The 15,537-nt window shown below is 40.7% G+C and overlaps 1 protein-coding gene and 1 long non-coding RNA gene across 6 annotated transcripts in view; both read left to right on the top strand.

Annotated features, from left to right (window-relative positions):
* The window catches only part of TDRD3 (tudor domain containing 3), a 66,595-nt gene that overhangs the window by 26,974 nt on the left and 24,084 nt on the right, over positions 1–15,537 (top strand). For all 5 annotated transcript variants that reach the window (XM_081858096.1, XM_081858097.1, XM_081858098.1 and 2 more), the window contains 4 exons: positions 2,286–2,420; positions 4,627–4,783; positions 6,704–6,829; positions 14,107–14,939. In XM_081858096.1, the coding sequence (XP_081714222.1) occupies positions 2,286–2,420; positions 4,627–4,783; positions 6,704–6,829; positions 14,107–14,939 (1,251 nt within the window). The remainder of the gene's footprint in view (positions 1–2,285; positions 2,421–4,626; positions 4,784–6,703; positions 6,830–14,106; positions 14,940–15,537) is intronic.
* LOC309339888 lies at positions 6,836–9,405 on the top strand. Its single transcript, XR_014155617.1, has 2 exons — positions 6,836–7,785; positions 8,756–9,405. It is a non-coding gene; the product is annotated as an uncharacterized lncRNA (long non-coding RNA).

The raw sequence follows: 15,537 nt of genomic DNA, 5'->3' as shown, positions 1-15,537 counted from the left end.
AATGAAAGAAAGATGATAGATAGATAGATAGATAGATAGATAGATAGATAGATAGATATTGGAAACATATGTTTCAGTGTAACTTATCTCAGTACCCATGTGTTTGTTTGTTTGCTTGCTTGTTTTGGAAAGACCAGAAATACAGGGGGAGTAGATTGTTCAGATATCACACTAGCCAAGGATTAAAATGAATATGTATATTGAATCACATAAATATGTCAGACTTAGGGTAAATGTTTTGACTGGTTTATTTCGTACATAGAATGTTTTGGAACCAAAACATTTTGTTATGTATAAAAGCAAGCAGTTTTAGTAATGTAAAAGGTCCCTTAAACTAAAAGCCTAACCCTTCTGTCTGTGTAATCTCTATAATGTATTGGTGATGAAATATTCTTCCTTCCAATTTCTGATTTAAGTTGTTTTTTATATAAGTTGTGGGATTCTCTCCCCACAGAGGTGTGTCTGGCTTCTTCATTCTGTGCCTTTGCACCTCTTTGCCTTTGACACCTGAAATGTGTGTTTTCATAGCCCACTCTGTTCTTGTAACTATAATCTGTTTTACATGTTTCTTATTCTGAGTTTTAAATTGTTGTAACCTCGACAAGGTTAAAGCACACAAAGTTTTTAAGCATCATATTGTCAGGAAAGCATTATTTAATGTCTGGACAAGGTATAAAGATTTACTGGAAAGCAAGACCCCAAGGTGGTTGTCACCCATGGAGGCAAAGGCCCTGAAAAGACTCAATATGGAGGCCAAATGGCCGAAATATTGGGAGATACTAGAACAAGAAGGAGATAAATTGAAATTGCAGAGTTTTGAGAAATTAAAAGATAAAGTGTGAGATTGGCTTCATTACTATCAAATAAGAGAGGCCTATAATGCGGACAAAAAATTGGGCTTCCAGGTGGAAGAATCGAAATTGGAAACAGAATTGTTAGAACCTAAAACTAAGATTCTTTCAAGAATGTATAACTTGCTGTTGAAATGGAATACTCAGGATGAAACAGTTAAATCAGCTATGATTAAATGGGCACAGGACATAGGTCATAACATTTTGTTTGCTGACTGGGAAAAGTTGTGGACCACCGGTATGAAGTTTACGGCATGTAATGCCTTAAGAGAGAATATTATGAAAATGATTTATAGGTGGTACATGACCCCAGTCAAGCTTGCTAAAATTTATCACCTGCCTGATAACAAATGTTGGAAATGTAAAGAAACTGAGGGTACATTCTTTCACCTTTGGTGGACGTGCCCGAAGATTAAGGCTTTCTGGGAGATGATATATAATGAACTGAAAAAGGTATTTAAATATACCTTCCCTAAGAAACCAGAGGCCTTTCTCTTGGGCATAGTCGGCCAATTGGTGTTAAAGAAAGATAGAACGTTTTTTATGTATGTGACAACAGCAGCAAGAATACTTATCGCAAAGTACTGGAAGACACAAGATTTGCCCACCTTGGAAGAATGGCAGATGCAGGTAATAGACTACATGGAATTGGCAGAAATGACTGGCAGAATCCGAGACCTGGGAGAAGAAGCGGTGGAAGAGGACTGGAAGAAGTTTAAGAACTATCTGCAGAAACACTGTAAAGTGTATGAATGTTAAAATGATGTTGGATATGAAACAATATGGCATCAGTGGTACAGTGTTAAAAAATATGTAAAAAATTGTAATAGAAAAAGGGTGGAAAAATAAGGTTATATTATGTCAAAGTAAATAATATGTTAAAGGTGTTTAATTATAAGAAGGAAAGATTGGAGACATAATAGAAGTGATTACAATAACCAGAAATGAGTTTTGAAGAAGGGTAAGGATTTGCTGTATCTGATTGGACAAAGAGGAATACAAAAAAGGGAGGCGTGAGGAGGTCAAGAAAGAGAGTTTTGTAAACATGAGTCTGAAAAGTGGAGTTTTTGTTTTTAACTTTTTCTTTTCTTTTTACTTTTTTACTGTTTTTGCTGTTTTGTGTTGTTTTGATGTTTCCTTTGTTTTTGGAAAAATAAATAAATATATTTAAATTGTTGTAACCTACCCTGGGAGCTGTTTGTGAAGGTTGGGTGATAAATTTGATAGTAATAATAATCCCCAATTATGCTTGTTAAAACCTTTTTACAGTATTTTGTGATTTCTAGAGAGACCAGAAGTGGAGCTAGAAATCAAAATTTTGTTTGCAGGAATGCTAAAAATGAGTATCTTCAGACTGGCTTTCCATAGTGGTTATATAAAGAAAGTTAGTACTGGTGGTACTGAAACATTATTTTCCTTATCTCTTCTCTAAAGACTAAAACGTTTGGAGGAGGTGGCAGTACTAGAAGCAATCTCAGTGTGAGTACAGGAGGGAATCGAATCAGGGAAGTGTTCCAAAAAGAGAAGATCAAGCCTGAGGGGAAAAATGAAGGTGTCTATCGAGAACTGGTAAGGCTGGAATCTCAGCAAGCCTTCAAACACCAGTATTTTATATGAAGGATGTTCAGGGGGAGGTGAGGGGATGTTTTTGTGCAAGGTATGCAGACATCTTGACTACCAGTACAATTCCTATGTGTTATATTCAGTGGAGCTTACTGAAGTGTACTTCAGTTAGGATTGCAGCCTAACTCAATATTTGATTAAAGTAAAATGTTAAATTGCAAGAAAATTGAAAACCAATTGTCATGGCTGAAAGGTAACATCTTTGCAGATATGTTTCTTATAATCCAGATTTCTCCCCCATACAGATGGATGTTGAGCTTTTCAACTATGAAAATATTGCTGGATTTTAGTGACAACATCATCATCAACAACAATCATCATCATCTATTTCTACCTCGCTCATCTGGCTGGGTTTCCCCAGCCACTCTGGGCGGCTTCTAACAAAAGATTAAAAATACATTAAAACACCAATCATTAAAATTTCCCTAAACAGGGCTGCCTTCAGATGTCTTCTAAATGTCATATAGTTGTTTATTTCTTTGACATTTGATGGGAGAGTGTTCCACAGGGCAGGTGCCACTACTGAGAAGGCCCTCTGCCTGGTTCCCTGTAACCTCACTTCTTGCAGTGATGAAACCGCCAGAAGACCCTGGGTGCTGGACCTCAGTGTCCAGGTTGAACAATGGGGGTGGAGATGCTCCTTCAGGTATACTGGGCTGAGGCCATTTAGGGCTTTAAAGGTCAGCACCAACACTTTGAATTGTGCTTGGAAACGTACTGGGAGCCAATGTAGGTCTTTCAAGACTGGTGTTATATGGTCTTGGCGGCCGCTCCCAGTCACCAGTCTAGCTGCCGCATTCTGGATTGGTTGTAGTTTCCGGGTCACCTTCAAAGATAGCCCCACGTAGAGCGCATTGCAGTAGTCCAAGTGGGAGATTACCAGAGCATGTGCCACTCTGGTGAGACAGTCTGCAAGCAGGTAGGGTCTCAGCCTGCATACCAGATGGAGCTGGGAGACAGCTACCCTGGACACAGAATTGACCTGCACCTCCATGGATGGCTGTGAGCCCAAAATGACCCCCAGGCTGCACACCTGGTCCTTCAGGGGCACAGTTGCCCCATTCGGGACCAGGGAGTCCCCCACACCCACCCGCCCCCTGTCCCCCACTAAAACTGGTTTAAAATGTTGTTCTTTTGCCAAATCTGTAGTTTGACATCAGCCTTGCTAGTAATTATTTAAAAGTCATTGTGGCAGCAGTGTGCAAGTTGAACTGTTCTTGCAAGCTGTGGCCAGGATCCAGAGAAATGCAAAGCTAGTATCATGTGCAAAGCTAGTACCTTGTGTCTTTATTGAACTGCAGCTCCCTGTGCTATACTGTGAACTGCTTCTGAAACTGAAGGAGCTTTCAAAAGCAGTTTGGCATGGAGGTTAGCTATTCAAGAGAAATTTAAATGTTTGAGGTTACCTGTGCTTGTGTATCCCTCTTGAAATTGGTTGAAAAGCACTTTCAAATGCAAGAACCCAGATGGATACTGGGTCACTCAGCCAGGCTGAAAAGTGCCTTCTTTTGAATTCATTCAAGGCAGGTAGTAGCTGCTGGATCTGTGTGCAGCCCTGACAGTGAGAGGGCTGTGATACTTGCAGTGTGATTGCTGCATATAAGACGGGTCTGTTTCCATCATAGTGCAGCAGTTCACAATTCCCAGAACACACCAGGTTGTATTGAATGATGTGGGGATAGAAGTGTATTCATCCCAGGCTTTCCTGACTACTCCAATCCATTGCAGTTTTCTGAACCTCCTTAAAAGACTCCCTTGAGTGGTGAGCATATCCTGAAATGTGGCACATGGACTGCAGTGGAATGGGAAGAGCTCCAAATTAGTGGGCGTCATAGGGATCACAATTAGGTGGTGGCATCCCCTACCTGCTCCTGCCCTCCTTGGAGATAATTCAGGAAAGACGTTTAATCAAAGGCAATAAATAAAGGGCATATTTCAATATTCCCTTTGTCTGTGGTTTGTATGAAATTATGACTTTGTAAGAAATTACTCTTAGTTTAGCAAAACAGACTTGTCTTGTGTGTCTTGTCTTGTGTGTTCATGAAATACTAATTTGTGTTTTAATTTAATATAAATATTCGCTTTAAAAGTAAACAGTTTTATGGGGTACATTGTATCCATGGTTTACATGTATTCATGTCTTCTATTGCAGGTTGATGAAAAGGCTCTCAAACATATAACAGAAATGGGTTTCAGCAAGGAAGCAGCAAGGCAAGCGCTTATGGATAACAGCAACAACCTTGAAGCTTCATTGAACTTCCTTCTGAACAGCAATAAACAAATGACTGTACAAGGGCCACCTCCTAGAGGTACAACTTTAAAGGCTGCTTCTTACAGAAAAGCATTTGAATAGGAACAATTTACTTCTGAACTACAACCAAAGGTTTCTGGTGGTTTTCTGTGAAGCCACAAACTATAATTACTTCCCAGTTAACATTGCTGTTGATGTCTAGAGCATGAGGCTATTGTAACACAGTACATAATGGATTTATAATACAACACCCCAAGAGATTCTGTAGTTGTGGTGCTGTAAAGCTTCTTTCAACGAATGTCTAACCTGCCTTAATGTCACCAAGGTCTTGAGAGTTAGAATGTTCTTTGGCTACCATGGGTTGAGCTGATGAGAACATGGCAGACAGCAAGGCCAAAGGGGGCACATGAGCCCAGGAAATGACTTAGCACAAGGAACTAGGAAAAAGTTGCTTGGAAGAAGGGAGTGATACAGAGGAATGGTGAAAAGGAGCAGGAAAACTAGGAAAGGGTGTGCAGAGGTGCACGTATCTAGGAACCTTAAGGGTAAAGTTTCTTCTCCTTTTTCTTCATTAAATTTATATACTCTGCTTCATCCTAAGATCTCAGGGAGGTTCACAAGGTAAAAATACAGGATAAAAGCAGAAAATAAATAGAACAAAAACAGAGCAGCACCCCCACCCTGCCACAAACACTTTTAAAGGGCCATAGAAAATTAATCAGCCCAAGGCCTGGTTGAAGAGGAACACTTTCACTCAGCACCTAAAGACATCTGTTGAGGTCGCCCAACAGACCTCCCTGGGGAGAACATTCCACAAATGGAGCCACTGCAGAAAAGGCCTCTTCTTGTCTTGCCACCCTTTGGACCTCTCATGGAGGAGGCACATGAAGAAGGGCCTCATGATGATCAAAGAGTCCAGATTGGTTTTTAGTAGAATTAGGCCAAAAAGCAGTTTAAACAAAACCTCTTGGAATTTCTTCCACTTGGTTTATTTTTCACATATGCTTATTTACAGTAGCACTGACTGGGAAAGAGGGGTCAGAAAGGGAGGAGTTAATTCTTATCCACAGTGGAGATGAACACTCCATCACTGTGATCAGCACACTTTTTAACTTTGGCAGGATCTTGTAAATAACATATCTAATTTTACCTATTCTTTTCTTACTTTCCTTACTATCACTGCTATGTGGTAAAAGTAGAATGTGCTCAATTACCAGCTTCTGTCTTATTCTACCTCAAAACGTGGATACTACAGAAGGTTTTTGGCTATTACTTCCACTTTCTTTTATATTCTGGCTCCCCATCCCACCCCATTTAGCTCATGGATTCTTCCTGTAATATTTGCAGTTAATTCCCACTGGACCTTCTATAGTGGTCAGGTTCAGTGACTTTTAAAAGTTTTGTCATGCATTGAAGAGGCAAGGCAAGCTTGCTGTTTTGGTCAAATAAGAATAGTGTTGTTACAGACTGCTGTATACCTAATTTTTTTTGTTAAAGTCTCAGATAAATAAGTGTGAGTGGACATAAGGTAAAGGGTTCATTTTAATGGCCATGCATGCCCTAGTCAGGTGAGCATCTCACATGATGAGAGGGAGAAAAGGAGCTTGATAACTAGCTTGGTTCCCAAACTTGCTCCTCTCTCTGCTTTGGAGGGTGAATGTTTCTAATGGACCCATGCTGAATTGTGGGAGCTCCCTGTAGAATTAGAACCCTAATTGCTTACAGTATTTGGAATTTGGCAGAGCATGAAAAACTTACCTTGCATCCAGAGCATTTGCCATGCTGGCTAGGGGTGATGCAGTTGTTCTCCCAACAACGTCGGGGAACACAAGATTGGTGGAAGCTAATCCAGTTGATAAGTTACTACATTCCTTTAAGGTTTCTCTGTATACCTAACTTTAAAATACTTTGAATTGCTTTATTTTTCAAGCTAAGTTCATTTGACCATAACTAAATAGGTTATATGGTTTGTCTCTAGGGAAGGGGAAAGGCAGAGGCCGGATACGACCTGAAGATGAGGAAGAACTAGGAAATGCCAGGCCATCGGCTCCAAGCACACTGTTTGACTTCCTGGAGTCTAAAATGGGTACTCTTGCAGTAGAAGGTATGTAGACAGGGTGGGAGTTTGCAGCTTCTTGCACGACACCATGAGTAGATCCATCATCCATATGAGTAGATCCAGCTCCTTGGCTAATTCACAAGTCCCAACTGCTGTGCCTAGGGTGGGGCTTAGAAAACCTCCTGCATATAAGTCTTCAGTCCTTATAAAAAGATGCTGGAACACTTATCTCCTTGACTTATTTGCTCTTTTTGCTGTGAGCCTGTGTGTATATGATCTTAGACTGTTAACTGGAATTCCTGTTGACCAAACTTTGGACCGTGACTTGGTCTCACTCTGAATCACCCTGTAAGTGAAATCCTTCTCTCTGACAGCAGCAGGATACGGACCATTGCCACACTGGCTGGGGCGGTGTGGCAAAGTAGTTCAAAACAAGGCACCCCATTGGCTAAGATTGATCTAGGGTAATAATCGACGGGGTAGGAGAAAATGCTGGAGCAAATAGAATCTATATACCATGTTGATTCAGGTGATTAGGGCCCCTGTAGAGGGATCCTCCTCCCACCCTGACCTCTGGACATTCCATTGTACAGTGGAACCTCTAGTTACGAACTTAATTCATTCCGGAGGTTGGTTCTTAACCTGAAACTATTCTTAAATAGAGGTGTGCTTTCGCTAATGGGGCCTCTTGCTGCCGCCGGCACACGATTTCCGTTCTCATCCTGGGGCAAAGTTCTCAACTTGAGGTAACTCTTCCAGGTTAGCGGAGTTTGTAACCTGAAGCGTTTGTAACCTGAGGCATTTGTAACTCAAGGTACCACTGTACCGTATAGACCTAGTATTGTGGAGCAGGCATCACCTTGAACATTTATAGCTGTCCTCTTAAGTCTGAGTTTTCTTGGACATGTCCTCTTTTGGGGGGCCAGCATACCCATCCAGGCAGATTTTTGCATTTTATATGAAATGTCCAGGTTTGGGTCTGGAGCGGGGTATGAAGTGAGGTCTGCATGAAACCTTTAAGCAGGACAGGAAACTAGGATTTCAGAAGGAGAGGTCAAAGTTAGAAACAGAATTGCTAGAACCCAATACTAAGAATTTGTCTAGAATGTATAATTTGCTGCTAAAATGGAACACACAGGATGAAACGGTTAAATCAGCTATGATTAAGTGGGCACAAGATGTTGGTCATGATATTATGTTTGCTGACTGGGAGCAGTTATGGACCACAGGTATTAAATTTACGGCATGTAGTGCCTTGAAAGAGAATATAATGAAAATGATCTATAGGTGGTACATGACCCCAGTCAAGCTTGCAAAGATATATCACTTGCCCAATAACAATTGTTGGAAGTGTAATGAATGCGAAGGAACTTTTTATCATCTTTGGTGGACCTGCCCGAAGATTAAGGCCTACTGGGAAATGATCTATAATGAAATTAAGAAAATCCTTAAGTGGACATTTATAAAGAAACCAGAGGCTTTTCTCTTGGGCATGGTGGGCCAAACGATTCCAAAGAAAGATAGAACATTCTTTATGTACGCAACAACAGCAGCAAGAATTCTTTTGGCGAAGTATTGGAAGACTAAAGAAGTACCTACTCTGGAAGAATGGCAGACCAAGGTGACTGAATTTATGGGACTGGCAGAGATGACCGGCAGAATCCGTGACCAGAAGAGAGAGACAGTGGAAGAAGACTGGAAAAAATTCAAAATCTATCTTAAAAATTGTTGCAAAATTTCGGAATGTTAAGATGTCAAGGGATTAGATATAAAGAATTACAGCTGTAAAAATTGAAATTTAGAAAAAAGCTCTAAAGAGAATTAAATATAAAAAGGGATGAAGGATTGCTAAAAAATTTTAAAATAAGGATGCAGTGAAGGGGAGGTTTGGGGAAGTCGCGTTATGTTTGTTTGTTTTTTGTTTATGTTGTAAAATTAATAAAAATTATTAAAAAAAAAAAATGAAGTGAGGTCTGCAGCCTACATTGGCACTGCCAGCGACACTGAGGACAGATGTTGAGGATAACGACGCCAGACCCACATGCCTCCTCACTTGCACGTCACCCAGAGGCCACACGGTTCTTCAGAGTGGCAGAACAGTAGACCTAATCCTGTGTTTCCCAAAATGGGTGATACCGCCCCCTGGGGAGGCTGCAAAGATCCAGGTGCAATTGGTGGGTGTTGAATAAAGCTAAGGGGGCGGTGGAAGTGACACCACCTCCCCTGGCTCCAGCGGTCATGCTGGAGGCCAGGGGTTTTCCCAGACTTGGGTGAGCCATTTTCAGCTTCACCCAGGCTCGGGAAGTAGATCGCAGCTTGCCTGCTTATTTGGCCAATGGCAGGTGGGCAGTGGCGCCAGCCCCACCACTAGGGCGGATCGGACTGAGCTGGCCGGCTTCACTCTGGTACGGCCCATGGGTTTTTAGTCCTGGGGCCTAGTTCACCTCATAGAGCTGAACATTAATAAATTGAAGGCAGTACACTAGGTTCATCCTTCTCATTAGGACTATTTTTAATGTTATTTGTAATTTTTATTTTAATATTATCCTTCGTTATCTTCATTTTGTGTGTGTAATGCAAATATTACTATGGTTGATTTTAATAAATAATTTTATAATTTCGAGTTTCAAGGTGTCTTATTTACAACATTTTTCTTTGCTGTGGTGTAGGACGTAGGTAGAAATATAGATACATAAAAGAATGCAAATTTGTCACTACATATTTCTCTTTGTTCACTTAAGGACGGTGGATTTCCAGGGGGGCGCTGAGTATTTTTTTTTCTGAAAAGGGAGCAGTAGGCCAAATAAGTTTGGGAACCTCTGGTGTAATCCATCGAGGCAGCAAAGAGGGAAACTTTAAAAGCAACTGGTTGAACAGATAACATTTTAATCCCAGCAAATGGCTTATCTATGAGTTGGCTTATACTTGGATCATCTAGTGAAAAGACTGGAATGTTTTTTTCTCCAAGACCAGTCCTGGTGGGACCTTTAGTATGCTGCCTTGTCTTTCCCACTTATGCCCAGAATATTAACCAAGATCTAAGCAGAAAATGCATATTGGTCATCTTGGAGACTTCTTTCTGGCCTGGTTGTGTATGGTTTGCCTGTGTTTGTTATAGCTCAAACTTCACCAGTGTTGCATTGTACAGTCTACCCAAACTTGCTTAGCCAATAGCTCTTCCTTTATTTTAGACTGGACTTGCTTCCAGCTTTACTGTAGAGGCTCAAAATTCAGGGCTAGGAGGCTCTGGGATATTCTTCTGGAGTACTTTACACTCTACTGGCAGCCCAAAGGGACTCAGCTCATAGGATATACCAGAACACTTGGACTCATTTAATTCTGTGGTGCCAGAATGTCTGTTTCTCTATGATGGTTTTGGTTGAGCTCTAAAGCCTAATACCCTCTCCAGCCAGCCTCCCACAGAAGTAGTAATGGCCTCCAACTAGAATGGTTTTGTTTTTTAAAAAAAGGGTAAGACGAATTGATGTAGTATATTTTTCCCTTGTTAAAAATGGCTACAAACCACATTGGCTATGTTCTGTCTGCACTGTCGGAGGCAATATGCATCTGAATTCCGGTTGCTGGGAATTACAAGTAGGGAGAGTTGCTGTAATGCTCATGTTGTTGTGTTCCTTTGCTTTGTGTTTTCAATTTTTCTTTAATGCTGTCAGATAATATTGAGATTTTCCAGTGTGAGAATATGCAGCTTGAAGTTGTTCTGAAATGTCTGTATATTATTATTTCTTAAATTTCTATACCACCCTTCGTCCGAAAATCACAGGGCGGTTTACAACATAAAAACACAAAAATACATACCATAGTAAGAAACAAGTATTCCACCCTCGGTTTAAAAGACTAAAGAATGTTAACCAGCCAAAAGTCTAGTTATAGAGAAACAGTTTTGCCTGGTGCCTAAAGATATGTAATGAAGGTGAGCCTCCTTGCGGAGAGCATTCCACAAGTGGGAGCCACTGCAGAAAAGGCCCGTTCTCGTGTTGACACTCTCTGGACCTCTTGAGGAGGAGTCACAGGACGAAGGGCCTCAGATGAGGATTGCAGGGTCCAGGTCAGTTCATATGGTTAATATGTTGGCTCCCCAACTATTTTGTATGAAGTGAAACGGTAAACGTGGCATTAACCTTGAAGCTACTGTGAGGGATGTTACTGGTGTAATAGGGGTGTGATATTTTGCATTAGAAATTATACTCTAATATCTGATAGTTGCATAGTTCCAGATAGTGGGATAAACAGAGGAAGTTTGGTATGTAGTGTGCAATTGGAAGACCAAACGGCTAAGAGCTATTTCTTCCTTTAAGTTAAAAAACAACAGCACAAGTTTTATTCCGAGCATCTTATGCACTATATTGTTGATCTCTTCCAGTCATTTTGAATCCATTGTTGAATCCATTAAGGAAACGTGTCTGAAGTTACAGTTTCAAACACTTTAAGGGTGGGGGGGAACCTGTGCACCATCTAGAAATTATTTTTTAAAAGAACTGCATCATTTGCATGTGAAGAATCTTTCAGTATTCTTTAGCATTTTATTTAATGAAAGGTTTCCTTTTAAAAGTAGTTTAACTTGGAGTATTTTGAAGTATTTAGACTACACGTAAAAGGAGATTTTGCTTGTTTTGGAACCACTTTCAAATTTTACAAAGAGATAGTTGTTTCAGCAGCTACTTGAGGCACCCTTCCTGGAAATAAGCTTGTTGTTGTGTAAAACACAATTTATGAAGCTCCGAGCTGTGGTTGAGTTTTGTTACTCCCAGTTTCTGTGATTTGTTGTTGAATGTCCTTTGGCAATACCTGACATCCTTAGCAATGTCTTGTATAGCTAGATGGAAATCTTGCTAATGGGAAAACTCAGCTTTTTCCTCCTTCAGATACACACTCCCCCCGCCCGCCCCTGTCTAAAATGGGAAGCTTAGTTCCAAATGGTTTCAACACATGTGAACCACCCTGAGATCTATAAATGAAGGACAGTATACAAATTTAATAAGCAGCAACAACACTGACCTAGTGCAGAAACAGAATTGTCTTCTGCACGAAATTTTGCAGAGAACTTTAATCCAGGGATGGTGGGACCTTGTGGCCCTCCAGATGATGTGGGACTCCAACTCCCTTCTGTCCCAGCCAGCATGACTAGTGACCTCGGATGATGGTTTTGAGTTCCCCATCTCTGCTTTAAGCTAAGAACTTGGGGATTGCTGCACAATTATGGGGCTCGCCTCAGGTCCAACACTCCTAGAAGCTTATCGGCAGTTCATTTTCGTAGCATAAAGGAAACTGACAGGAACTCCAACCCCAGCCCACCATTTCCTCTTGTATTATTCTTCTCCAGTGAGCCATTAGCCCAAACTCTCAAATGGCATATATGCTTTCGCTGGACAGTAGTAACAAACCTAATTTGACACTTAAGAGCAGGACATGCTGTTTTGTCACACAGCTAGACATCTCTTCAGCTATTATGGTAAAATGAAATTGGGGAAAATAGCTTGGAAAATGGTTCAGTCTTTGCCTTAATTGCAAGACAGGAAAGCTTTTGTCTTATACTAGGTAGTTTTAAGATGACAAGCATTTCCCTTTTAAGTTGTCAGTCAATCATTTTATTCACTTAGGTTCCCATAAATCTGTGACCTTGAAATAATCATGCCAGACTAACCTCTTTCCCTCTGCAGAAAGCTACAGAAATTCATTGGGTTGGAAACATCTGCTGTGATGGTTAATAAAATCAATGCTTTTTTAATGGATTGTGGCTTTCAAAGTCCAAAATTACTGTCAAATACAAATAGTCTGAAGTGACAGGGTAGCAAAATTACACCAGTCCACTGACTTACCTGTCTCAAGGTGGACTCTGACTGCAACAGTTCTAATGAATGTTTTTTGTCTGTGTTCAGCCTAAAATTAGTAAAATTTGCTAGGGAGATCAACCAAATTAGAAACCTTGTACACTCAAGAATTCCAGCAAAATTTCAGACAGAATTAATTAAGCAATATAAACGATTGATTTGAGAAGGGGGGGAAATCTAATATTATTCAAAGCAAAGCATGCACCTTCAGATTTATCAGAAGGTCAGCAGTTCGAATCCCCGTGACGGGGTGAGCTCCCGTTGCTCGGTCCCTGCTCTGTCAACCTAGCAGTTCGAAAGCACGTCAAAGTGCAAGTAGATAAATAGGTACCGCTCCGGCGGAAAGTAAACGGCATTTCCATGCGCTGCTCTGGTTCGCCAGAAGTGGCTTAGTCATGACCTGGAAGCTGTATGCCGGCTCCCTCAGCCAGTACAGCGAGATGAGCGCTGCAACCCCAGAGTTGGCTGCGACTGGACCTAACGGTCAGGGGTCCCTTTACCTTTTTATCTTACCAGGTGCACCAATATATGAATTCTTTTCATTTAAAGCAAGTGTTTGACACAACAAAGAAGCAAAAGTTTATGACTTCTGCTTTTATACTCTCTGCTCAACAGATGGGGTTTGCTTCACTTACTATTTAAGCTAGACCTGCATAAGATGAAGCCTGTGAATTGTTTATAGTCTCTTTCCTGGCCATTTCACCCCTCAGCCCCCTGGATTTAAACTACTTTTAGGCTTGTGGCCCTTTCCTTTCTCCTTGATGGAGTTAAGAAGTTACAGCCATTCCGTGGTTCAGAGGTTGTGGTCATTCCATGAAATACTTTTCTCTGAGGCATTGTTTTCATTCTCCCTTACTCGATTTGCCAGACATTTGAGTTGAGCGGACTATGGTTACCTGCAAAATAAGAAACATCCCAAACCACGAACCCTTCAAAGCATGGTCTGGTAGCAGTTGCTGTTAGCGGTATCCATAGTTTGCTCTATTAACAGCTTCGAAATCAAGAGCTTCGAAGTGCTTATCTTTAGACTGCTCATCCCCCAGTGTTTAACTCCTGTAGCTTGTGAAAACGTTATTCAGGTTAATGCCATATGAACACTTTCCCACGTGTCTTGCTAACATAGATTAATGACACGCTTCTTGATTGCACCTTATAGAATATTTCTATGAGAATGTTCTATGAAGTTTTATTCTGTTGTTATTTTATTATTATTTTTAACCCCCTTTTTGATTTCATGTGAATTCTTGACTTTTATGTGTAATTTTGGCATCCAAGAATCTTTGCTGAGAGGCAGGATATAACTAAAATAAATATAGGTTGAGAGTGACAATGTGACCTTAGACTCCATGTATTATTTATACACCAGATGATCAACTACATATCGGTTGTCAAATATCTAAACTGTCTTTATGAATTAAAATTGTTTGATACTGATTAGCTGTGTCACTAATAACTGTTGTTTTTCTTTTGTAGAACCAAAGTTACAGATGTCACTGCAGCATCAGGGGCAGCACAGAATAATGAATGCTGAGCAAAATGGCATAAAAGTATATAGTCAGCAAAGGCATGTTCCTCGAAATGACACCAGGCAGCCAAGGAACGAGAAGCCACCTCGTTTTCAGCGAGACAGTCAAAATTTGAGGCACGCCATGGAGGGGAGTGTATTAATGAGAACCAGAGCTTCCGAAAGACAAAATTCTTTGGGCCCTGAACAATGGATTGAAGAGAGAAATAGGTGTGATAGACTTTATGCTCGAAAAGATACTTCCTATCCCACAGCTGTTCACCCTGGTGACTTTCATTTTAAGCGGGACATCCCAGTGCAAAGCAGACAAGGAAAAGTTGCATCACCCATGGAAATGAAAGAGAATTCTGCTGCTCAAGATGCATCTGACAACAATAATCAGAAACAGGGAAGTAGGGAAAACCAGATACACCATCCTGACAATTTCTATGATAGGAAAACACTAATGCTAACAAATGAAACTTTAACTGGCTTAAAAAATGAGCAGCACTTTGGTATGAACATAGATTATCAAAACCCTGTTAGAACTGATCGTTTTAGTTCTGTACCAAATGGCGATGTGGAGCATTTTCAGAAAGGAAGGAGAGTTGGACCTATTAAACTGCCTGCACCCACCATGGCCACAGCATTTGATGTAAAAATGTACTATGACACTGGGCCCAAAAAGAGATCTGGACCCATCAAACCAGAAAAAATGGTGGAACCATCTACTTCAAGAGAGTATGGGAAAAGCTGGCAACCAGGGGATGAATGTTTCGCCCTTTACTGGGAAGATAACAAGGTATGCCCTACTCAAGTCAAATTCTGTTGCTTCTGTTTTAAGCGCAAGAGGCATCTTTGTACTGTCAAACACTGGCTATTGTTTTGGGGAAAGGGACGTTGATAAAATATCCCTGTTTATTATGTATTTTGTGTTTTTTATATTGTGGTTTTGTGTTGTGAACCACCCTGAGATATATGGGTATAGGGCTGTATACAAATTTAATAAACTATAATAAATAAGAATAGTAAATAGTTTGCTGCCTGGGTTTGTAAAGTTTTTCCATCCTGGCTTCCTGTCCTTGGTGGCACTCTGTTGGGTTGTGTGGAACTAAGATTTTTTTTGTCATATCTGTAGTAATGGGTGTTCAGAGGATATTTCCTTAAAAGCAGTAGGCTTGAAGTAATCCTGGGTAATAGGTGTGACACAGAAAGTGGGACTCCTTAAGAGTGAGTTTTCTCTGAATACAGTGGTGCCCCGCAAGACGAATGCCTCGCAAGACGGAAAACTCGCTAGACGAAAGAGTTTTCCGTTTTGGAGGTGCTTCGCAAAACAAATTTCCTATGGGCTTGCTTCGCAAGACAAAAATGTCTTGCGAGTTCCTGCGGGTTTTTTTCCC

The sequence above is a fragment of the Podarcis erhardii genome (assembly GCF_964252035.2).
Source record: "Podarcis erhardii genome assembly, chromosome: 4".
NCBI classification, from domain to species: Eukaryota; Metazoa; Chordata; class Lepidosauria; order Squamata; family Lacertidae; genus Podarcis; species Podarcis erhardii.
Note: the sequence above shows the minus strand (reverse complement) of the source record. Positions and strands in the feature narration are given on the sequence as shown.